The sequence below is a fragment of the Cydia pomonella genome, chromosome 5 (assembly GCF_033807575.1).
Source record: "Cydia pomonella isolate Wapato2018A chromosome 5, ilCydPomo1, whole genome shotgun sequence".
In the NCBI taxonomy this organism is placed as follows: Eukaryota; Metazoa; Arthropoda; class Insecta; order Lepidoptera; family Tortricidae; genus Cydia; species Cydia pomonella.
The window spans coordinates 20,615,590-20,640,022 of record NC_084707.1 but is presented as its reverse complement, the minus strand read 5'-3'; the positions used below and the strand labels follow the sequence as shown (position 1 = coordinate 20,640,022).

Here is a 24,433-nt window from a genome sequence, read left to right as displayed (position 1 = left end):
AACACTAACTCTCGATGGCTGCCCATAATTAAAAAAAAAATTAATGAACTGAGAAAATATAACTAGCTTCGCTGATTTATTTTATATACCTCTTTGATGTATTACGAATAGTAATAGTAGTGCTATTTACATAATTCCAATGACTTTAAAGAATATTGCTAGATTAAGAAAGTAATGGTATGTACTCATTATTTCATAAAACATTCTACTGAAATATTGAAACCGGTGGTTATGATAGCAAAATTTCATTACACTATACTAGCATGTCGTACATGATCTCATTGTCTCTCAAACAACCATTTCAAGGTGTCTGTATTGGTTCGTCCGTAAATAATATAAGAACCATGTGGCGAACAGGCATCTTAAAACAATAACGATCGAAAGAGGTCATTGTATTAATTTTTCACATCCACAGGTTGATTGTCACCGTGCTGAGCAAGCGGCACGATGGCACGGCGAAAGAAGGCAGCAGCGAAACCCGCGACGCGGAAAATGCCTCGGCGGGGAAAGGCGGCGGCCGCGGCCGCGGCCATGGAAGGCGAGTCGTCCGCCGCCGTTGAGCCTCCTCTTGAAAAACCTGCCGAGCTAGAGCCGCCCGTCGAACCGACGCCCGTCACCGACTCCCAACCATCTGTCTCCCAAGACTCACTAACTAATCAGACACCAAAACCAACAGTACCCACTGTAGTAGTTCACAAGAAATTCGGCAAATATCGCTGCCTCTTCAACAACGAGGATTCATTTACTAGAAGATATGATTTAGGGAGTGATAGTGAAACTAACAGTAGTGTAGAAATCAGGGTTGTCGACCCCTGTGCCAGCTCAGAATCTGATTCAAATACAGCAGCAGATACACAGACAGAAAATTGTAGTGTAGTGACAAATTTTTGTTCTTTGAACAATGCCAATCACCAAAGTGACGCAAATAACACAAATATCTCAGCAGTAATACAAACAAATTCTGTGCTTCCCATAGCAAATGAAATACTAATGCCAAGTGAAGCCCCTCTGACTGAACTACCTCTAACATCTGAAATACCTCTACCTAGTGAACCACCTATCGCTTCCGAAGGACCTGTAATATGTAAACCATCTGAGCATAGTGAAATTCCACTGTTATCTGAATCAACAACAATTGGAGAAAATGAAAATTTACTAGCTGGCATCTCATTACCGTCTGAAATTCCCCTACCAGTAGGAGCTCCAACTTCATCAGAACCTTTTATAATTGAAGCATCTTTGACTTCAGATATTCCATTTCCTACAGAGCCGGCTCAAGCTAGCATACCATATGCATCAGATGCTGTGATACCAGGCTTGTCATTGGCTACGGGAGTTCCTCTACCAGTTGGCATTCCACTGTTGAATGATATACCAATGCCTGAAGCACCAGCAACTGACAGCACTTTGAATCATGTACCTGAAACAGCAACAGCCTTAGAAACAAATACAGAAGTAACTTATACTCAGACTGATGAATATCCAAATGCAGTAAATAAAGAGAACATGAACCTAGACATTCCAGGTGAACAGGAACCAATGGATTATGGCGGTGATGATGAAGAACTCATAACCATCGTACAGATTGTAGAAGATGACAACCAAGAGCTGTACTACAATATCAAGATGGATAGTCCAGATGAGACAACAGAAAAAAAAGAACAGGATGGAGAGTTTCAGAAACACTTTGAGAAACTCAACATTACCACTCATAGTGCTGTTTCTATGGACTGTTCTCAACCTGGGTCTAAAGTACTAATCCCTGAGCACTTATCTAGACCAGACCCAAGTCTAACACCCAGTTCCATTGTATCTGATGATAGTAACTCTTCAAGAGTTGCTGATACAGGTGTAAATGCAACTGAGTTAACAGAATCTTCACCTACTGTTAGACGCTCAAGCAGAATAAAGACTATTAGTAGTCAAAAACAAAAGTCTAAAGGCTATGGATTAGTAAAGACTCCATTAAAGAAAGCTTTGATCACACAAACAAAGATTAAGCTTGAAGAGAACAACTCAGATAGTCAAGAAAAATCAGGAGACACAGCAACTAGCATTGCTCCCAATTCTCCTTCATTCCCTGTGCCGTCAGATCTACCTGTCAAAGTAAAATCAAGATGGCGTCGGTCAAGCGAGCTAGAAATGGGTGCCAATTCTCCGGCAAACTCACCACTGGCTAGCCCCAGTTTACCACAGCGGTTACAACCAGTACCTGAAGCTCAAAACACAGAAGACCAAACAGGGAATACATTATCTAAAGAAGCATATGACAAAATTATAGAGGAGAGAATGAAACAATTTCAGCACTTGAATGAGAATGAGTATTTGTGTGAGCGAATGATCAGTAAGGATACAAAGAAGATGATTTGCGACTGTTTTATGACCAAAGAGGAGATAGAAAGGGGAGAGCTAGGCTGTGGAGAAGACTGTCTAAATAGACTGCTTATGATTGAATGGTAAAGTATAAAAAAAATACATATTCTTTTTTTTATGAATTTATTGACTAAATATATTAGGTAAGCTTTTTTGTGGTGTTGCATAGTTATTGGTGCAGTATGAGACAAATCGTTTTAGCTATCATAAATTTATGATTATTTACACAATGCTTATACATATTGAAGCCTGAGAATAGGACAAGTTCAGGCTCTTTCGGTATAACTGTTACTTTCTATTTTTACTCTAATGAGGTCTATAAACAGTAATTATTACTTTTGATACTACTTTCACACAGTATTTTATTTTACCAGCAATTCCCGATGTCCTGTCGGTGACCGGTGTACAAACAGAAGGTTTGAGAAGCGAGAGAATGGGGCACTGAAAGTGTTCTACGCTGACAAGAAGGGATGCGGTGTAGAAGCCGCTGATGACATTCCAGCGTAAGTGATAATCTATTTCTGACTGCTTATGCGAATATTGATTGACTGTATTTTGTTTTGGTCTCTGGTTGATACTGTAAGCTGTGCATATGTCGCAGTCAAATTGTAAGAATCCAATCCAAACATTTTCACGGTACATTTGCAAATTGCCTGAGGCAAATTGTTGGTACGCTCAATAGTGTCAACGTAAACGTGATGGTTGTCTCAGGGTGGCCATAGTTTGCTGGTTTATCAATTTATATTAACTTTTATACCACACTACCATTCCCATGACCACCAAAATCTCAAGCGGAGGGAGAACAGTGCTTCACCATGCGAGGGCGGAAGGGCCGGTCTTCCTTAGCGCCGGAGCCACCCAGATCCAAAATCATCCCCTAATAATAATTAATAATAATAACCATCCCCACGCGCCCCTAATAAGTCCAACGAACTTCAGATTTGATGGACACCCCAACCTTTTTCATAGTTTTGATGAGCAACGCCAGGCGTGGTAAATTAAAGACCTAATTCGACCAAAATGCCGCAACAAATTGCAAACTGCGCTGTTAATGTCATAACTTCAGAAGGTATTTTAAAAAATGCGGACTTTTTACAGTTTGCCTTACGGCAATTTTACAAACGGCGATTCTTACAATTTGCCTGCGACACACACTGTATGGGAAAGGAAAATTTCTGTAGACCATGTTGTTATAAGTAGCATATGGCGCAAGAGACAATGGCTTTGAGCTGGCGTTTACGACTTAGGTACATTAAATATTTTTGAGTGGGTTAGGTAGGTATAGTTCGTGTTACCCACGATGACGCGCGGATTTGTCAAATTAAACCTTTAATAACATGACATTACGAGTCAAGGCACGTGTCTTCGTCAATGACACGATCTATAGTATGTTTTTCGCAAAGGCGAATTTATAATGATTAGTTTTTCATATTTTAATAGTAGAAATCAAATAAATGATTGCACTAAACAAGTAAATAACAAATAGGAAATACTATAATGATAATGGACAAAAGCAAACTTATTCCTTCAACATATTGAGATCTTATAAAAAATGTAACAAAAAAGACATGATTAGAGTACATTTGCCCTTATATCATGCTTGTTATAAGATGTGGCATAGAGAAATAAGAAGTACATAGAGTGCACACTCCATACATCAGTTTTGGTACCAAAACGCTTATTATTTTCGTAGTCGACATCTAGCATCGAGTAGCGGAACTCTCAGTACTGCTACTCAACAATAGATATCGCGGCAAACAAAAAGTCTAATGCTCAACGATTTTCAGCTAATATTATAACCAGAGTAATCGTAGGAGTTGAAAATAGAGTTCCGGTTACTCTGGTTATAGTATTATTTCTCTCTAGTCTAGACTCAGGCCTAGTATTTTTGGTAACAAAACCGTTGTATTCAGTGAGCACTCTGGTCTTCTTAATTCTCTTTGGATGTGGTTACCTATAAGCATCAGTCCTGATTGTCATATAGATTGAAGAGCATATAAGAAGTATTATCTGTTGGGAACCCTAAATAAAGAAATTAAATAATAAAATTATTTTCTACCTCTATATGCAAGTGTTGTTCCTCATACAACGGTTTAAATAATAATGACTTTATACAAAATGATAGTTGATTTCGTTTGTTACAATCAGTACTATGCTTATCGATTTTAATTAAAACCTCTATAAATGAGAATAGGGAGCGTGCATGAACTGTAGGAGGCAGCACAGGAGCCGTCATATTTTTGGCGCGAGGCGTAAATGTGATGTTTATTGTTCCGATGTAGCCCACAAGATGGCAGAACCTACTATGCACAAGATAACACGTGATGTGTAAATGTACATGCTTATAGTTCCGATTCAGGCCACAAAATGGCAGACCCTCCAACGCGCACGGTCCCTATAACTACTGTAATAGTGACAAACGGTGTTAGTGAGAAACCTATCGTGTCATTCACGACGACGCGTGGCTTGAATCTTATTGTCATGATATTAAAAGTTAGATTTGACAAATCTGCGCCTCATTGTGGAAGATATGAAACATATGAGAGAGAATAATGTTAGAGTCCCTTGAATTCTCGCTTAACCAGGTTCCACTGTATAGCTGTTATCGGCTCTCCTTTTTGTGTAGAACTACAAATTATATTCATGAATAAGGCGTTCATTGAGAACACCCACTAAAAGGTTAATATGGCACAGTCATTCACAATATCTTGCATAACGTAGCGCCCAAAATCTAACACAATTTTGTTTCTATAGCCACAATAAGGTGTGTCTTGTGGGTGTCTGTTGTTTGCCATAAAGTTTTAAGTTATAATGTATTGTTAGTCCGCATTTTCGTTAGTCATAATTTGATTTTTCTCAGAAACGCGTAACTTTTTAAGATTGCCATAAATCAAACCTAACCTATCCTATCTATAGGATAACCTCACGAAAATCCTGAAAAGTTAACAGTATATGACTAATGATAATTTGACAATCATTACATTATGACTTTCAATAATTATGTCAAACAAAGGGATCCGCTGTCTTGTATACTTATGTATAATTACTTTATCACATGCTTCATTTTTTCTTTCAGAGGCGAATTCCTCATGGAATACGTAGGCGAAGTGCTAGACTACGACCAATTCTACAAGCGCGCGCAGACCTATTCTGACGAGAACAACCTTCACCACTACTTCATGTCTCTAAAAGGAGACACGGTTATCGACGCGACGATGAAAGGCAACATATCTCGGTTCATCAACCATTCCTGCGACCCCAATGCTGAAACGCAGAAGTGGACGGTCAATGGGGAGCTCAGAATAGGGTTCTTCAGTAAGAGAGATATCGCCAACGGGGAGGAGATCACGTTTGATTACCAGTTCAAACGGTTTGGGTGAGTTTTTATTTTAATAGTAGACGTGAACCTTATTGCAAGGAGATAAGGTGTACCAATGGTCAGGCAACCAGTGAACTAACACGCGCAGCTACGGCTCAATATTAGACATGCGCGAAACAGTGCTTCAAAAAGTAATGCTATATCACATCACTTTTTCGAAAACGTAATGTTACACTGAGATATCACATCACTTATCACTCGAAACGAAACATTTACCCGAACGAATACAGGCGCGCGCGTAATGGCAACATCACACTCATCACAGTCATCACAGTACCAACTACATTACGCAGCGAGTGTTAGGACTCTAGGGCGTATCATATCGGCGCGTCGATCTATTACGCATTGCGTTTTGTCACCGCCATGTGATAGATCGTTTTTGTTAATGTTTTTATTTTTATAGTCGTAAAATATGCATCATAGATAAAAAATAAAAGAAAATATCTGTTAATTAATGAGATAACGCCATCGAGAGTCACTAGGTAGTATTTTTATTTGGGTATATCAATAAAATTATGATATGATACTGATACGAGAATGTACTGTAAACACTAGCTCACTATTAAATTAAAGATAAATAAGTAACTTCACTCGTGCTTAATTTAGTTTGCCGCGAAAGTCAACCAAACCAAACATTTCACAACAATAATAAACAGTAAATACGTTTTTGTTCGTCAAATTCAAACTCGCAAGCGAATTATCATTTAGCTGCATCCTTATAGGTAAAATACTAAAAACATTGTAAGCTCTATGGTAACGCATTACAGTTTTAAATCGATTGCAGGTGCAAAAATCCGTTATCGTATCAATTTAATGAAATTTGCAATAACTCAAATGAGACTGCTACCGACCGGCCGAGCGGACCGATCCGAAGTGTTCCGAAAGCATTGCGGAATGAGAGCGAGCGAGCAGTGAGTGCGGGTGCGAGCGGGATAGCAAAGTAATGATAGCACGGCAAACAAACATCACACATCACACCATCACGTCTCATTGCTCATTATACATTACGCGGATTGTACTTGAACGGACCTTTCGTACCGACTACCGGCGCGTCAATCTATATTGATGCTTTACGAGTTTACGCGCGCTTTGGCCAGTCATATGCTCGAGTGATGTTTGAAGTAATGCTTGGTTTCTCGGAGTGATGCGTAATGCAACATTACGCGTTTGAGTGATATCTCATTTGTGATGTTACGCGCATTACTTACACATGTCTACTCAATATCAACTTTCGTGCATTCCGACTAGATTAATGATGACGCGGCGCTCACGATAGGCATGGCGTTCAAAGAGTTAAATGTTTGCTGTCAAACGCGACTATGGAAAAAAGAAGTTGAGAATATATAAACCTTGAGTAAGTATAAAGTTCTTTGGTTGGAATCGGATTATTATTGGAATCTGCATGGGATTACGAAAAAAAAAAATCCAATATAGCCATTACTTTAATGTCAGGGTTTCCATGATTGATTTGGAAACAATTTTGTTTTGGTTTCGCGTGTGGTGGCCGTGTTAGAATTTTTCTCTAAACCCAAGGCTTTTCTTTAGAATCTATCGCTTCGGATTTCACTGTACGCTCTCGTCCCAGACATCACTTTATCTTATCTACAACTGGTAATTTTCAAAAAGATCATGGTAATTTTCCATAATTTCTTGTAGGGAACTTTTCAAGAAGATTCCAAAATCCTCTCGCATGGATCGCCTGTGAATGGTATCAATTTTACCAATAAAACAAATAACAACTTACATCAAATGCCGTGTACAATTTGTACCTATTCCATTAGAGGCATAAATATGCGGGAGTTTGAGAATGTGTTGTTTTGTTCTGCAGAAAAGAGGCGCAGCGCTGCTACTGCGGAGCCGACGCCTGTCGCGGCTGGATCGGTGCAGAGCCTGATTCTGATGACGAAGATGAAGAGGTAGGTGAACCATTATGTTGTTGCATGATATCCCCTTACACACCGTTACTGCCACTGAGGATAACCAGAGCCAGAGGTCAGAAAGCAGGAACATCGTATTACTGCTTTCCTGCTCATGTTTATTTAGTGTCTGTGATAAAAAATGTTTTTGTATTTGTATTTTGTATAAATAAAGATGATTGGAAACCTTTAGAGGAGGCCCTTTTCGAAAACCCTGAAAGCCTGACTAGTTACAAATAAAATAAGATTATAAGTAAAACTATCTATTGATTTAGTAAAGCAAGGCTATTTGTATGTGGACATTATCTGACACGTGCCATAGAAAACCTCATGTTTCAAATGAGCTCTAATCCCCAGGAGGAGGAGGACGACGTGTCAACGACGAAGGTTCCGGAAGCGGTGTCGGTGGAGGCCCCGGCGGCCGCGGAGGCGCCGCGCGCGCGCCCGCGCCGGCCCCGCCGGCCCCGCCGCGAGCGCGGCTACAAGCCCGGCGCCGACCTGGTGCAGGATGCCGACGTGAGTCATACTCATACACGACTTCTGACTAAATTGTACATTTTCATACTATTCAAAATGGGTGGTGAGTACATACTAAATAGTGTTTTGCAGGAAGCAGTTTCAATACAGTACATGCCCAAGGTAAAAATAATGGCCTCCATTTTGAACTTTTTCTTTGCGTGGCCAATATGCAAAAGTAATGTTGAGTATGCAGTGTATTGCACGAAGCAGACTTAAGTCAGTACTGAACTTTTTGCAAAACGCCGGTATGATATTCTTGCACTTATGACATTAACTTTACAATATCTACAGTTACAAGAAAAAATGGCCGCCGTTTCAAACTTGTTACTTTTATGACCGATTGCATTCAGTACAACCCACTCGCAGATATTGCGTTTGTGAGTTTTAATGTAAAATAGGAAACATTCATATCTTCTAATCTTTCATTTGTTCTCAGATCGAAGAAGACCTGGAAGCGTTACACCGCACCGGTGTGAAGAACCAGAGTCACACGCTGCGCCTGTCGCGTACAGTCGTCCGCGCAAAGACACGCCGCGCGCAGGTCGCTCTCCTGCGGCTCCTACGCGACGCGGACCTGCCGTGTCGCCGACTGTTCCTCGACTACCGCGGCCTGAGACTGCTGGCGCCTTGGTGTACTGACGCTCCCATGGACTTTAGGTTAGTCTTGTTATCTATATAACTTGTCGAATCTATTGATTGTTGTTTATTACTTTACAAGTTTTACTACTGAAGTACTGACTGCCAAATTGGCAAAATATTTGGCCACTTTACCGATAACATTTTTTTTTATACAGAATGCATGTACAGCGAGAAATTTAACGGACACATAACGAATGGAATTTATTCATAAAGTGGCCTTGTACTTTTGCAGCAGAGTGTACAGTAGAATTCAACATTTCTTTGCAAAACTGATGTTCTTGTTGATATTTACGTTGTTGGCGTCAACGAAAAATCACTTTGCTTTGCATGCTTGGTCTACGACAAAGACGTTTCAAGTAATTTCACTTGACAATTACGTTGCAACTGTTTTTCGTGACCATCGGATTAAACTACTGCACAGTGCAATAATTTCAATTTCATTTTTTCAATCCAGACTCGAGATGCTACAGACAGTGGACCGACTGCCCATAACGAACAAAACCATGGTGTCCGAGAGCCGATTCTTCACCATTGTCGAGCGGTGGCTCAGCGACACACCCACTCCTGATGTCTTCATTGATGAATCCACAGGTACGACTACTTAGAAATAACTTTGAATATGAATGAGAAAAGTAACTGGCTTTGACAGATTTAATTTAAAATTTTACTGTATTGTTGTAAGCGGCCGGGATTTACAATTGTAATTAGGCAGGTCCACACAGAGCGAACATACGCACGAGGCAATTTCTTCGCCCACAAAACTGCCAGTGTAGTCGCTCTGTGTGGACCCGCCTAATGAGGCAGAATAAACCATACTATTTTTTGTTACTACATATAGTGCGGAGTTTATTTCTAAGTTTAAGTAGGATCCTAACATTCATAATTTAAGTAATTTCAAGCTATTGTGCCTAGTATGTCATCAACCTTGAGTAGAGGGTGTAAATTTACAATAGGGTAAGTACCTACAATGCCTACTAGTCAAATCTGTTTCCTTATAACGGGAGTGCGACACAAATAATGATTTTCCAATCAAACTGGTGGGATTGGGACCACTGTGCCTTGAAATATTGAATAAGCCAAAAATGTTACTCGCATACTTTGCAATAATAGTGAAATGTGTGGACCCTTCTTGTTTTAATTTTTTTTTATCTGCTTTAATCTTACGCTTACTATTCTGCCCATAGGTTTGCCAGTAGAACTGGCCAACAAACCGCAAGACGATACAAATATCAGTTCAGTGTTGGAAAAAGTCAAAGATCTATCTAGCCAACTACTGGAAAGATGGTCCAGCCTAAAGGTATGTACGGGTATGGCGGGAAAATTAAACGATTCCCTTATCAAAGTAGATACTTTGACGAGCCCATTTTTTGGCTAACTAACAAAAAATCTGAAAAAAAAAGATTACACGACATTTTTTGCCAAGGAATGGGCCGGCCATAACATATCTAAAGAAATGCGCTAATTATTTTATTTGATTTCTTAGGAAAACTTACAGCTAAAGTAACAAAATAGGTTTCGAAGTGAAAACAGTAAGCCAATTACAAGTTTCCACAGGTAGAAACTGCGTAAAGTACATGACGTGCGAAATTGCAAAATTAATAATAACTATTATGCTTATAACTATTGTTGCCGTAAAATTGACAGCCGAAGTAAATGTTTACGAACAACACAAATCTTATTGAGCTTACCACTTAGTGAATCTGTGTAAAAATGTTCGTGTTAATTCTCCAGGAGGCCTTTAAAATACCCAAAAAGGAGCGCATCCAACAAATGAAAGAGCACGAACGCCAAGCCAATGTGGAGCGCCGCGCCGCCGACTCGAGCGGTTCCCGCGACCGCGAGCGGGAGCGGCGCGACGAACGCGAGCGCGACCGGGAGCGCGACCGCGAACGGGAGCGCGAGAGGGACCGCGAGCGGGAACGGGAAAGAGAGAGGGATAGGTATGTATTTTGATGTCTATTGGTATACATTAAAGACTAAATTAAAGTGCGACCGGGGTCGAAAGAGGGACCGCGAGCGGGAGCGTGAAAGAGAGAGGGATAGGTATGTATTTTGATGTCTATTGGTATACATTAAAGACTAAATTAAAGTGCGATCGGGACCGCGAGCGGGAACCTGATGCCAGAAGAAGTATAAGATGGTATGTTTAATTAGTATTCTCGGTATAATATAAATCAAATTCAGGAAATGAAGATACATAATAACATTTTTGTATTTGAATATTATATTTTTTCTAAATACTCAGAAATTCTGTTAATTTACTACTGGAGAAATCATTTTTGTTGATTCAAGAAAAGTATTTTTTGTAGGTACCGGGAACGAGAGCGTGACAGAGACAGGGAAAGGGATGAACGGGACAGAAGAAAAAGAAGAAGCAGTCCTGAACCCAGGAGAAGTATAAGGTAACATCCACTTTACAATGAATTGTAGGGGGCAGCACAGGAGCCACTTGTTTATTGACGCAAGTTGAGAGCAGTTGTTATGGCTGAGGGCCAAAGGGGGGAGGGGCATACATTTAGCTACAAATTTTACTATAGATTTTCGACACCCCCTTGGCAACGCCCTTGAAGATAACAATTATGAAATTATAGAAAATTGGTCAAAATTAGTAAAAACATCACATTGTCTTAAATTGTTTATTACTATTCCAGTTCTGTAATTTTACTTATAAGCGTTCTAGTATTGTATCTCATTTATAAGCTTTAGAAAAATAGATGTAAAAACGGGTATTTCCTCCTATTTCTCAAACTTGAAGGGTCCTCTCCAACTCGTAACCATTCTGAACTATTACTCGGTGACCTTCCTGCCCCAGCCCCTGTTCCTAGGCTCCGATCACCATAAACATCACTTTTATAGAGTGGAAGTATAGTTTCACCTCTGGGACACGTTATGAATCCTTCATGTACACTAACCCCCTTATTCATAAACGTCTACTAAATTTACCATGCCGCTAATAATCGTTTGTCACTTTTCATCATACCAATACGTCGGAAAGGGACAAACGATTATTAGCGGCATCGTAACTTTAGTATACGTTTATGAATAAGGGGGTAAATGGCTAAGCCTAACATCAGCACATCACCCCTTCCCTCGCATCTAAGTATATAGTACTAGGACCTGAACCCAGTCAGTCAGTTGCATACCAACTTTCAAACACCGCATTTTTTTCTTCTCAAATTTGTGCCGTAGATCTGGCCTCAAAGCCATTATGTTAATTTAAGTGCTAGATTTTTTTTTATGTCCTGCGCGGACTGAATGACTGAGTTAGTAATGTTGTCACAGGAGCAGTCGCGTGCTAGCCACAGTACCGCCTATGAGCAAAGAAGAACGTCGGAGAGCGTTTGCCGAAGCGGCCGCCGCGGCCGAGGACTCACGAAGACAACGGGAACAGCACTATGCTCACTACTGGCCCGAGCAGGCCTTCCCTCAGGTAACCACTACCTATGCCAGTAGATAGCCTTACTGTGTCGGTTCTATGTAAAAAAACCGGCCAAGAGCATGTCGGGCCACGCTCAGTGTAGGGTTCCGTAGTTACTCTTCCGTCACAATAAGCTAAACTCGAGCTTAAAGTATAGTAAATTGTTAACCAAGGGATGAAACGGTACCTTTCACCCGAGTTAAACAAATAGGCAAATTTGCATAATCAGTACCTAATTAAAATAAGTCTTTTTACTATGAAGGGAAAACTTTTTGCGATAACTCAAAAACAGCTAAACTGATCATGTCCGCTATAGTTTTCATTTAATGTCTTTCTTAAGTTCTACTTCCACGATTTTTTTCATATTTTTTGGACCTATGGTTCAAAAGTTAGAGGGGGGGGGACACATTTTTTTTTTGTTTCGGAGCGATTATCTCCGAATATATTCACTTTATCAAAAAATGTTTCTTGAAAACCCCTATTAGTTTTGAAAGACCTTTCCAACGATATCCCACACTCTAGGGTTGCAGCGAAAAAAAAATTTCACCCCCACTTTACGTGTAGGGGAGGTACCCTAAAAAAAATTAAATTTTTAGATTTTATTGTACGACTTTTTCGGTTTTATTGATTTATATATCCATGCCAAATTTCAGCTTTCTAGCACTAACGACCACGGAGCAAAGCCTCGGACAGACAGACAGACAGACAGACAGACAGACAGACAGACAGACAGACAGACGGACATGGCGAAACTATAAGGGTTCCGTTTTATGCCATTTGGCTACGGAACCCTAAAAATGGTGTTTAAGTCTAAAATCATGCGGTGCAACTCATTTTTAAAGTTTAAAGTGACGAACTGACGACCAGTTTGGCCTAGTGGGTAGTGACCCTGCCTACGAAGCCGATGGTCCCGGGTTCAAATCCTGGTAAGGACATTTATTCGTGTTATGAGCATGGATATTTGTTCCTGAGTCATGGGTGTTTCCTATATATTTAAGTATTTATATATTATATATATCATTGTCTAAGTACCCTCAACACAAGTCTTATTGAGCTTACTGTGGGACTTAGTCAATTTGTGTAATAATGTCCTATAATATTTATTTATTTATTTAAAGTTTTTTAATGTATGTAAGAATCAGGTTACATTGTAGGTCGAATATACAATTTCATATTTAGTTACACCGAAAGTTTACGTTTTCAGGTGTACATACAGTATACTTATAATTTTAATTCTGTGAACAGATATTTATATTTGTGAACGAAAACAGAAACTTGATAGATATTGTAGAGACAAGGGAAAGTAAGAATATTATTTAAAATATGGCTCTAATGCCATATTTTCAGTTAATCCTATAGACTTATAGAGCCATGCCGTCCATATATTATACAAAATAATACTCTTACTTTCCCTTGTCTCTATATGGCGGTACAGCGCTTTTGAACAATAAATACATTATGCTTATCAGTGCTGTTTCCCCAGATTACTACACCATACCTTAAAATTGAGTTGATATATCCATTATACGCTATTAATGCTGCTTGTATGGAAACAGTTTGACCAATTCTGAGGTATTTGATTTATTTAATATGACAGTAGCAGTGCCTGCGTTTTACTTATCAAAATTAGATGACATCATAACTGTTTGCCTGCCTACTGTATTTCTTCAAACGACAAAATAATATAATTTCAGATGTTCCCACCCGGAATGATGGGCGCACCGCCCAACATGCTCCAGGGCATGCCACCAGGAATGCCCCCGGGAATGGCCGGCATGCCGCCGGGGATGCCGCCGGGGATGCCCGGGATGCCGCCGGGGATGGCCGGGCTGCCGCCCGGCATGGTCCCGGGCATGCCCCCCGACGTGCCCCCGGAGTGGATGGGGCCGTCGGGCGAGTTCCAAGGCCCGCCCGGCTTCTGTCCGCCGTTTGGAGGCCCGCAGCAGTTCTGCATGCCGCAACCTAAGTAAGTCACATGACTTAGTGTATGTATAAAAACATTACGTACGTAGAAACGAGAAAGTCTATGTCCCGCTTGTAGCTTTTCGATCAGGTCACGTGTCCGTCTTACGAATTTTCTTCTTCTTCAATCTGTCGAATCTGTCGGTCACGTGACCGGTCGCGAGTTTAACATTTTTTCCCAATCACAAAAAGTGCACAGCACCGCTAAAGAAGTTTTCACTTCAAAAATAATTATGTTTTTTGCCAAATTATCTGCGATTTTGCCCATGTGCTTTAGCGAATACATTTTTTTTTATGTTAAAAGCGGCATTCGGGTGCTCGAGTCACCTACTGGGAAGAGGTAATCATCCACGATTATATGTAATACGAAATGCTTCCATTGGATAATTATTTGACTTTGCATTGAATCCTTATCAAGTCAGAGGCGATTTAGAGGCATTATACGATGGTTCCATCAAGACATGTATTTAATAAATAAGACATTTTCGATTATATTTTCGATCTGTCAGCCCGGATAAGGGTCACTTCGCATTTGTAAAAATTTATATCTATGTCGTGACTTTAATTCTGATAATAGCGAACTGTTTATTTTCCAGTATCATGGGCATGGGCGGGTACGGAATGCCCGGGTTCGTGTTCGGGCAGCAGATGCCGCCCAACGCCTTCCCGGCCACACCGCAAGCAGAAACCATGATGCCAGTGAGTCAACTATTAAACATGAAAGCTTTTAATTTAATTTTCACTATTTCTGTGCACAACGAAATAGAGGTAGAGGGAGATTTTTTATAGTTTACAACACCCATATCGAGAAAAAAAATATCGTCTCATACAAGAAAAAAGGCGGCCAAGTGCGAGTCAAACTCGCCCATTAAGGGCTCCGTACCATTTATGACGTATTAAAAAAAACTACATACTAGATCTCATTCTAACCAATTTTCGATGGAAGTTTGCATGGTAATGTACATCAATTACATCATATATATTTTTATTAGTTTTATCATTCTCTTATTTTAGAAGTTACAGGGCGGGGGGCCGGGGGGGGGACACTATCATTTTTGAAGACTTATCCATAGATACCCCACACGTATGGGTTTGATGAAAAAAAAATTGAGTTTCAGTTCTAAGTATGGGGAACCCCCAAAATTTACTGATTTTTTTTTTCTATTTTTGTGTAAAAATCTTAATGCGGTTCACATAATACATCTACTTACCAAGTTTCAACAGTATAGTTATTATAGTTTCGGAAAAAAGTGGCTGTGACATACGGACGGACAGACAGACAGACATGAATCCATAAGGGTTCCGTTTTTTGCCATTTGACTACGGAACCCTAAAAACTTTGAACTTTGATTATTTATTTATTATACACGTCGGTGGCAAACAAGCATACGGCCCGCTTGATGGTAAGCGTCACCGTAGTCTATGGACGCCTGCAACTCCAGATCAAAAAAAAAAACAAACAAATCAAACAGAACAAAAGCAACTGTATTCCATTTAATAATGATTTAAATTTCATTGAAGGGTATTTGTACTAGTGTAAGGACTTAGAACCTCAAGACATGAAAAAAATGAATGATCGTATTTGGTATCGTAGGAAAGTCATTCAGAATGAGTTATTTAATTACCTCCCAAAACATGACAGGTAAATATTGAAATAATAATCGATTAGGTAGATGCACAAAGAACGAGCTTCACGAGAAATAATAGCAGCTGTTCGTGAAGACGTATCTCGCCCTGTGCACTATGGCCGCGCGTGCATTGGCTTCGGAGATGCTTTTCGCGGTAACTTCCTCGGTGTTTCCACGCGAGTTAGATCGTGCTTTATAGACCTGAATGAGATTGAAAGACAAGGTAAGAATGATATAAGTAGAATACTTGTCAGCAGGTAGCGGAGCAACAGCCCGAAGAAGTGATCCTGCCGTCGCACTGGCGCTCGGCCACGGACGCGCGCGGCCGCCCCTACTACTACCACGTGAAGCTGCGCCAGCCGCAGTGGCTGCCGCCGCCGCCGCCCAGCGCTAATGGAGGTATACAAAATAATCTACTTCTCTACTAAAAAAAATTTAAACCGAATAGTGAATATTACTCGAAACTCTGCGTAGGGAATGCCACTACCACAATCCATCACAATCTGAGGGTCTACCGAGAAAAAAGAATTTTACTTATCTAACCTCTCTATCACTCTTGCGTATTCGAGCGATGAAGAAGCAGATAAAGAAATTTCAATTTTCACGTTTCCCGGTAGGCCCTTTGTAAACAAACCGCCTTGATGCGTGAATGTTGTATTTTATTATCTGTGAAAACTTATCAAAAACCAGTTTTAAGGCACAGTATGTATAAGTTACTCTGTAGGTAAGTATATTTTATAGTAGATGATTTTATTTTATTTCTAGGTTTAATTTTAGTTTTAATTTTGTAATATTATATTTTAGTTTAGTTAGTCAATATAGATTGTTTAAGAGCTTTATTAGAAAAAAAAAAGTTACTCTATAGTTTACGAAAGGTGCTAATGCTGCACTCAGAGTGCTGCAGTCAGAATCTGGTTTAAATTTCTTTAAATATGATCGGGCGGGACGAGTTTGTCTGTCAGTGTGCTTATGAACGAAACATAAATCAGACCGGTTTGTCTGGACTACTAGGACTGACCATGTCTATGAAGCTGATGCTCCTGGGTTCGAATCCCGGTAGGGGCATTTATTTGTGTGGTGAACACAGATATTTTGTTCCTGAGTCATGAATGTTTTCTACATAGAAAACAGTAGCAACTGTGGATAATATACGGGCTAAAACAATGCGATTACGAGGCACACGGCTCACACGTAAGGGCTTGTGCACATATCACGGGTTTTTTCGGCTAGTTTTTGCCCCCCCTCCTTGGTGATATTTGTAAGTATTTATCTGTATACGTATGTATATCGGCGCCTAGTACCCATAGTACAGGCTTTGCTTAGTTTGGGGCTAAGTCGATTTGTGTAAGATTGTCTCCAAATATTTATTTATTTAAATAACGAAAGATTGACCACTTCAAAATTTCAAAAACTACCGAGTATGGTATTTAAATTTGTTAAACTAACGTAGTAATAATATGAATGTATTAAGATTAAAAATGTATTGACAGACGACAGTTCGTCAGAGGAGGAAGCCGAGATGCCCGCCGACGCGCCGGCCGTGAGGCGCGCCGGCAAGGTGGTCGAGGGAGTCAACGGAATCATTTATGAAGGTACACTTTTTATGGGCATTGACACGCCAAACCTATTCAAGCTGCATATTTCGTCGAGGGTGCCCGCGTGGCGAGGCGGCTGCACACAGCGGGCACCGGGTGCACGGAGCGGGCGCCCGCCATTGCAGGTAAAATCCGTCGCACGCGTGCACGCCAGTTTCTCTACTGGTTTTCCATACGCGCTCACCCGCTCCGTGCAACCGCACCAGCTAGCAGACTCCCTGGAATCGATAATATGAACTCGAATGGCGTTCATTTTGTATACCTAATTGCAGGTGATTCTCTTGAAAATAGATAAACAAGAGAATCACCATGCAGAAAGAAACCTCTACATTTTGCGCACTCGCTGTAGAGGGTACTCCAGTAGAGGATATTCAAAACGCATGGAAACATGTAAACTGAAGTTCGTTTTTTTATCATTAGAAAAAAGTTAAACAATCTTGACGTCTTTTTATTGAAAGACTCTTTTTAAAAATCAGGAACTGATTTATAATTGTTACGTATTTGCCGTGACTTATTTTTCAATAAAATGACACGTCGAAATCGCTTAAATACCTTTCTAATGCTAAAAAAACGTACAATAAAATTACATGAGTAACCTGTCTGGAATACTTTTAATATAAATTTGTTTATATTTTGCAGTGGTGAAAGAGAATCCTCACAACGGTCTTATTCCCGACCACGCTCTCGTGAGCGTGAAGCCGAGGAAGCGGCGCCCGGGGCTGGTCTCCGAGCGGCCTATCAGTGTAAGTATCCATCTCTCTATCCGCCCATCACTTGGGGTCGGCTCTTCTAGTCTTTCTTCGCCAGAAGGCTCTGTCCTGGGGGGTTGTCGCAGATGTAACACTCTTCTTCATCGCGCTGTCCCAGCATTTTGCCACGGCTCATCTCATGTTAGCCTGGGGTCCGCTTGACATCTAATCCCCAGAATTAGCGTAGGCACTAGCTTTTACGAAAGTGACTGCCATCTGACCTTCCAACCCAGAGGGTAAACTAGGCCTTATAGGGATTAGTCCGGTTTCCTCACGATGTTTTCCTTCACCGAAAAGCGACTGGTAAATATCAAATGTAATTTCGTACATAAGTTCCGAAAAACTCATAGGTACAAGCCGGGTTTGAACCAGCGACCCCGGGTTGAAAGTTCGCTCTTACTAGGCCAACAGCGCTCCTTGCCTCACATGTGGCATTAGGTGGGTCCACACAGAGCGAGCATGTGTGTAGACGTGCCTCGGCCGATTTGTGCGTGAGGAAATTGCTTCGCGCGTATGCTCGCTCTGCGTGGACCCGCCTGTTAACATCTTTCATGTCCTTATTTGTGGTGTCTATCCATGTTTGGAGGTCTTTTAGGGGTGTAAGTATACATGTCATAGCAAACATGCTATCAAGTGGATGAGGTAGCCTCCAAATTACGTGATGAGCAAAAATTCCCTAATACTTAAACAACTGTGGTCGACAGATAGAACACAGACCGCGACAATATGAAATCGTTCTCGCTCGCCATATGTCAGGCTTTGGTCTCCGGTGGATGTCGCGTTGCGCACAGCATTGTGACTTAATAAACTGTACACGCTGTGCAACCACAGAGGTTGTTGTAATTATAATTCTTTCAAATTTGCAATGAAATGTTAATATGACTTCAAATTAGATCCGGAAATACTACGTCTCCGGTGCGATGAGTGAACAGGATATGTAAAGGAATTTAATACAGCCATGCACACCTAGGCCTGTAAAGCAACCTTCTTTTGTTTCTAAACGTCAAATTGTCTCATTATACAAATCTCGACAAAAAACGCGGTTGCCGGCCGCGTATCCCTCGCTACGCTCGGCCGTCTATATCTACTAAGCCTGCAACCCTTCGTTTCCCGTCCTCTATAGTATTAATACCTAAAATTTGTCGGTTCCACAGCCCCGAACGGAGGAGGACAAGCTGGCCGGGCGACTAGAAGTGAAGCGCTACAAGCAGACCAAAGAGAAGCTCCGGCGGCGCCGCGAGAAACTGCTCAACAGGGTGCGCCAGCTGGCGCAGCGCTCCAGGAAACCCAACGTCGACGAACTCAAGGTACCGCTACCGCGCTGTACACCGTTATGTGCCATTAGTAAGAGTTTGCTGTTGTTGCTAAGAACCAAGATGAGATGGGTAGATACCATAGCAAAAGACATGAGATGTTACAGTGGACGAGACGTCCCATAGCGCGAAGTGGAAAGAAAAGATAAGAAAAGCAGACCCCACAATCAGATGGGAATAATAATGCTGCGGAGAGAGAGAGAGGGTCTGCTGCCATCTGTTTATTTTTTCCATCATACGTTTTACTAGTTGTGGTCTTAGGGGGGTAATGGCAGTCGTCACGCTCCTTGCTCTTACCACCCGAGCAGTGTTTCTTAGCACAAAAGACAAGAGTATCGCAAAGATCTGCCGCCCGGAGCCTCGTAAATTATAAGGTCGTTTCAAATTTAACGAAGGGATGTATAAATTGTATATACAGATGTCAATCACAAAATCAAAGATGATCAACTCTGGCCTACGTGGGACTCTGACACACATTTTTAAGGTTGTCAAAAAAAAGTGCAGATGTCGCTGAAAAGGGACGTCGTCACAGTTAAATTCGCTTTGAATGACGGATGGTCAGCTGGCAATCCAAAGATGTGGATTCGAGTTCCACGTTGGCCAAAGTTTATCAGCGTTGATTTTTTCATTGTGATTGTAATCTGTTTATACAATTTATATGGTGTGTTCCACAGGAAAAAGTATTTACAATCAAGGGATTTGTTTTTTCAGCTTTCCTCAACAGTTTACTAAAGAAGTACGCTAGAGTACGTAAAGATGTTGTTCTATGTTTTTTTTTCTGAAGTTCACATTTTCATCCAGATCGTGGACCTCGCCGAATCCGACTCGGAGTCCTCAGCCTCAGCCGAAGAAGCCGAGCCAGCGCCGGCGGCGGCGGCGGCGCCGGTGCCGGCGGCGGAGCCCGAGCCTGTACCAGTTCCGTCCCCGCCCGTGGACGCGGAGGAGGCCGCGCGGAAGCTCAAGGAGCAGTTCCGGAGCAGCATGGCGCGCGTCATGGTGCACCACCTCAACCCCTACCGCCACTCCGACGCGCCCGCCGGACGGATCACCTGCACTGCCGACTTCAAGCATCTGGCCAGAAAGGTATCTCATACTTTATTCAAACACTCTTTTTTTTTCTGTGAATCACGTCGTTTTTCTGGTGACTCGGAAGAAAGGAGCGGAAATTCAAACTGTTCCGTGGTTGTATGACGCGGGTTATGGTGCCCCATCTCATCCCGTATTGCATTTAGTACAGAAGTTGTATGAAAATTTGTAACTCAAGGACTTGGTTTGATTTTTTTATTTCCTTGTTTGTATCCTTGTACATACTAAAAATATAAAAAAAAATCTAAGTGTGCGCTTTTTTTTTACTGCCAAAAAGGTTTACATCGAAAATTTTCTAAAACTATTACAAGAATCTCTGTAGCGATAAGGCCGCCTATTGCTTATTTGCGTTGTGTTTCCGTGTACATTTATTCTGAGGTTATGCAATAAAGAGGGTTTGTATTGTATTGTAAGAATAGTACAAATATTTGGCAGTTAAAAAAACGCGTTTTGCACACTTAAATTTTTCTATATTTTTAGTATGTCAAAAATATACATACTCTATATATATATTATATATCATTTTTTATTGGTGGATACTGCGAGGAAATAGAAAACTCGGTGCTGAAGGTCTCTGTGTTACATCATTTTTCTCTCTGGCGCCTACAAATCGCTGGCCCAATATTACAGGGTTCTATGTTTCACTTTTATCGAACTGAAATTTGAACATTATCATGGTGACATTGAGTTTATGAGTATCATAGTGAAAATGTAAGATAGAACCCTGTAATATTGGGTCAGCGAAATGTCAAGGACATAATATCTGTAGGCGATTTCAGCTTTTCAAAAAGATGAACTACAATTGTATTGGGCGTTCTAGGCCTTATAGATGTTTGTATAATAGAGTCGAATTGAGCTAACTCATAATAATGAACATTTCTATGAAAATCGGAAGTTTATAATGACTTCTCCACACTTTGTTCTAACAAAATCGGTGCCGAGATAACTTAAACGAAAAATGTTGCAAATAGGGGAGAGTGCGTTATATCGTACCAGTTTTTACTTAAACGTGGATATTTTGTTTTTGGAACTAGTTACAATTGTGTTTGGCTGCGCAAATAAAAGTCAGAATCTTAGCTGCATTCATTATGAAGAAGAGCATTCTGGGATTAGGTAAATGAACTTAATCAAAATGCAATTTTCAGAAGCACTGCCATCGGTACGATTTAACCATCGAGTTGGTTAAATCATACTACCCATATTACATTTGTATCTATGAAGCGTTTTGCAAGTTTATTGCTTATTTTAGGTTTAAATAACAAATCATCATTATCAGAACCCGAAATCATACTTATACGACGCTAAAATAATTGGTCGTTATAATCGTACCTATGCCAATATGCTATGGTACGATTTACTTTTTTTTCTAAACAATCAGTTTAAAATCAAAACCATAAAAATTAGACAATTTTTAACACCCACGCATTATACCTAAAAAAAAAAATATAAAAAAAAGGTTGGTAATAATATTAAAGGTTGTCTGGAAGAGATCGCTTTTTAGCGATAAGACCGCCTGTTGTTACCTGGTTCTATTTTCCTTTAAAATTCATTTGTAGTTTTACATGTGTGTAAAATGTATAATTGTTGGTGCAATAAAGAATATTTACTTACTTACTTACTTACTTATACCTCTTTATATTTGTAGTTAAATACTGTTAATTACGTATTTCTAACTTATCTACATCATAAGTCATCATTATCACATCATAAGTTATATTTAGATCAAGTGCGACGAAAATAATATTTTTTCTCTCTTTCGTTAGTTTGTAGTTGTATACCACATCTGATTAGATTATTAAGCTTAATTCCATTAGAGTTCATTATATATATCGTTGTCTGAGTACCCACAAGTCCCACAACACAAGCCTTCTTGAGCTTACCGTGGGACTTAGTGTTTTATTTGTGTAAGAATGTCCCTATAATATTTATTTATTTATGTTGAAACAAACTAGGTTATTTAATGGGAAAACTAGAGGTGGTACGATTTAACCGGAGCACGATATAGCCGACTCTCCCCTACTAACGCATCTTTCATCTAAAACTTTTTGCTTCCCAGCTAACCCACTTCGTGATGCTAAAAGAGCTGAAACACTGCCGCTCCGTGGACGAGCTGGTGGTGACGGAGTCGGTGCGCTCCAAGGCCAAGGAGTTCGTCCGGAAGTACATGGGCAAGTTCGGCAAGGTGTACCGCCGCCCCGCCGAGGAGGCCGACTAGCGCCTGCTGCGGGGCGCCGCGCCCCGCCCCTAGCCCCGGCCCACCCCTACACCAGTGCCGTACCGTCGCTTGCTTTGAGCGTAACCATTATATACTTCTGTAGTGTAATAAACAGTGAGCGGCGTATTAGGCTTCAATGTAAAGTTCGTCAAGTGCGTGGTAATGTTTGGTGTGGTATTCACTCTTGGTTACCCTACTGATAAATCTGTCAGAATGGGCAAACAACGGTTTATCCGTTGCAATACGTGTTGAATCCAAAACGTGAGCCTTTTGTTGGTGATAACTGAAATTACGACCGGTGCGGAACAAAGTTATGCGAAAGATGTTTGTGAAAGTAATCGGTGTGATATTGTGTAAATTGGTATTTAAAGACTGGACTTATCGAAAGACCAATAATAATTACAGTAGAATCCGTCTATTATGACATCGAAAGGAATTGACAAACACGTCATAATAAGCGGACGTCATACAAAACGTTTTGTGAAATGGAAAACCTTTTTTATGTAAATATGTATGTACTTAAGTATTTTAATACAGAAACATAGTAAATACATATGTCTACATACATATTAAATCAAAATCAAAATTGTACATAATCAGCACATTATAACACATACAAGTGTGTTTTTTACTGTAAGAAATCTGTAATTTTTCATTAAACCTTCAAGCGTCAATTACTCACTGAGATTCAAAACAAAAACGAGCCACGTGCCGAACGTCGTCGGGAATCAACGAACATTACCGGAGGTGTAAAGAATCATGTCGGTCATTATAACCGGACATAATTTATTAAAAATGGGTCATAATAAGCGACATGTCACTGTAAGGGAAGTCATTATATCCGACTTTTTTATAAAGAATTTTATATGAAAACCAAACTTCGTGGTGTAATACGTCATAATAACCGGTTGGTCAATATAGGCGGAGTCATAATAAACGGATTCTACTGTACACCATTAATTAAAATAGAGAATTAACTAATTCGATAGTTAAAATTTAGTTTAATCGTGACATACAGAACTCTTTACAATAAGCTGTCTTAACACAAAACCAACTGACGACTGAGATCATAACACTATCTCCTTTACCCTTGTTAAGACCAATAAGAGTGAAAGAGATGGCATCATGACCTCAGTCGTAACTACTTTTAATTCGATACCGTCTGAAATAAAAACAGAAAAAAGTGAAGTTGCCAGTGATTTTGTACCGTCACTTATTGCGCAAATGCATAAGTTCGTGTCATCCCGATGTCGCGCAGATTTGTCAAATCTAACCTTTAATGACATGACAATAGGAGTCAATTCTCGCGTCGTTGTGAATGACACGATCTATAATTTATTGACTATTACATATTCATTAGTTGTGTTTAAACAAAATTAATCTTAATTATATTAGGTATTATAAAATGTATGAATTTTCCTTGTGGCAGCATATTTGATGCACATTTGAACTGATTTAAATCCAAATCACGTCTTCAATTCTAAATTATACATCGCGAAATTATAATGATATTTACGTTAGTTCCTAATTGTTAATGTAAAAGTTCTACACTGTTCGATCTACTATAAAAATAATGAATGATTCTAATATTATATTGTTTTTATAATATAACGGACAGTGCACAATGGGATGTTTGGTAGG

General features: G+C 40.2%; 1 protein-coding gene across 4 annotated transcripts; it reads left to right on the top strand.

The window, feature by feature from the left end:
* Nucleotides 1–28: 28 nt before the first annotated feature.
* LOC133518058 (probable histone-lysine N-methyltransferase CG1716) lies at nucleotides 29–23,190 on the top strand. 4 transcript variants are annotated; one of them, XM_061851624.1, is made up of 21 exons: nucleotides 29–177; nucleotides 416–2,456; nucleotides 2,748–2,876; nucleotides 5,450–5,749; nucleotides 7,581–7,668; nucleotides 8,026–8,184; nucleotides 8,624–8,844; nucleotides 9,281–9,417; nucleotides 10,011–10,123; nucleotides 10,558–10,766; nucleotides 11,136–11,228; nucleotides 12,109–12,256; nucleotides 13,939–14,210; nucleotides 14,511–14,546; nucleotides 14,803–14,905; nucleotides 16,092–16,233; nucleotides 17,325–17,426; nucleotides 18,069–18,172; nucleotides 19,333–19,485; nucleotides 20,293–20,574; nucleotides 22,634–23,190. In XM_061851624.1, the coding sequence occupies exons 2-21, from the start codon at nucleotides 448–450 to the stop codon at nucleotides 22,790–22,792; spliced, it is 4,959 nt and encodes a 1,652-aa protein (XP_061707608.1). In that variant the 5' UTR covers nucleotides 29–177; nucleotides 416–447; the 3' UTR covers nucleotides 22,793–23,190. The 4 variants fall into 4 exon arrangements, with proteins under 4 accessions (XP_061707608.1, XP_061707607.1, XP_061707610.1 ...); XM_061851623.1 differs by having other exon boundaries at nucleotides 16,089–16,233; XM_061851626.1 differs by lacking the exon at nucleotides 14,511–14,546.
* Nucleotides 23,191–24,433: the final 1,243 nt, after the last annotated feature.